The sequence below is a fragment of the Meles meles genome, chromosome 5 (assembly GCF_922984935.1).
Source record: "Meles meles chromosome 5, mMelMel3.1 paternal haplotype, whole genome shotgun sequence".
In the NCBI taxonomy this organism is placed as follows: domain Eukaryota; kingdom Metazoa; phylum Chordata; class Mammalia; order Carnivora; family Mustelidae; genus Meles; species Meles meles.
In genome coordinates, this window is record NC_060070.1 from 51,837,325 (window position 1) to 51,838,821 (window position 1,497).

The 1,497-nt window shown below is 44.4% G+C and overlaps 1 protein-coding gene across 1 annotated transcript; it reads right to left on the minus strand.

The window, feature by feature from the left end:
* Positions 1-866: 866 nt before the first annotated feature.
* Positions 867-1,213, minus strand: LOC123942456 (DNA-directed RNA polymerases I, II, and III subunit RPABC5-like). Its single transcript, XM_046006391.1, has one exon. The coding sequence runs from the start codon at positions 1,193-1,195 to the stop codon at positions 992-994; it is 204 nt and encodes a 67-aa protein (XP_045862347.1). The 5' UTR covers positions 1,196-1,213; the 3' UTR covers positions 867-991.
* Positions 1,214-1,497: the final 284 nt, after the last annotated feature.

Here is a 1,497-nt window from a genome sequence, read left to right on the forward strand (position 1 = left end):
AGATATTTGGAAAAAAGGCATGGTTTTCCCCTTCCATAGACTGTGAGGTGCTTGAAGATTTGATGTCTATAAGAGATCCCAAGGTTGTATTTTGAAACATATTGAGCCAATGTGGTAGATTCCCCAACATCTATTCCACTCTAACTAGTTAGTCTCTAACCACTGTCATCTCTTTCTTCTGGCCAGTGGTTGGTTTAGTTGTGGGAGCAAATTGGTTTCACTAGAATGTTAGCTATATGAAGGCAATATTTTTGACAGTTGTGTGCACTGATGTATCCCTATAACTTAGAACAGTGACAGGCCTGTGGTAGATACTCAATAAATAATTGTTGAAAAAAGAATGAGAGAAAGAGGAAAAAGGAGAAAAAAGGGTGGAAGGAAGGAAAGAAATAGGGGATGTGGGAGGGAGGGAGGGAATATGGAAGGATGGACAGAATATATGGAAGAAAGTTGAAAGAAAAGGAGAGGAAAGAAGAGCAGAGAGTTAGTTACATGAAGGGAGAGGATTGCTTGGGTTCCTGGAATCAATAATTTGATCTCTCTGTCACTCTCCCTACTTGAACAAAGATCATTTTGCCCTATTATTTCCAGTAGCCATTCTTATGCTGTAAAAATGACCAGCCATAGGATGGGATTGATCTCATGTATGGTAGAGAGATGGAAAGAACATGAGTTAGTTCTTTTCTCCCAGTTTTACTGGGATGAAATTGACACCTATTACTGCACAAGTTTAAGGTGTACAGCATAATGATTTAAGTTACATATATTGTTTAAGTTAACATATAGATACAATAAAAACAAACAAACAAACAAAAATTTCATGTTTTGAGAACTCTTTTTTTTTTTTTCTTCCCTTTTTTCCCCCCTCGGTTCTGGGAGGACCTCTACTGGACAGCTGCCCCCGGAGCAGAGACACAGGCCCACAGGCGGAGGGCAGGGCCAGCAGGCGGGGTAAGCCTCCTGCCGGAAGCAGGGCCCAGGTGCCAGACCCTCACTTCTCCAGAGGCGCGTAGTTGAGCAGCTTCCTGATCAGGTACACGTACGCCAGCAGCATGCGGCGGCAGCAGTAGCGCTTCAGGCCAAGTGCGTCCATGGCATGCCCCTCGGTGTACTCGGCCTGCAGCAGCCCCAGGTAGGCCTCCCACTTGTTGCCGACGATCTTGCCGCACGTGAAGCAGCGCACTGGGATGATCATGGCGGCGGCAGCGCAGCGCCCCTGTTTTGAGAACTCTTAAGATTTATTCTCTTGCAGTCTTCCTGTATGACACAGCAGTGTTAGCTATAGTCCCCCTGTTGTACACTACATACTTAATACTTATTTATGTTATAACTGAGAGTCTGTATCTTTTGACCACCTTCTTCCAATTACCCCTCCTCCACTGCCTACCACCCCTGGTAACCACAAATCTGATCTCTCTCTCTTTCTCTCTCTCTCTCTCTCTCTCTCTTTATTAGTTTGGTTTCTGGTTTTATTTTCCTTTAGAGTCCACATGTAAG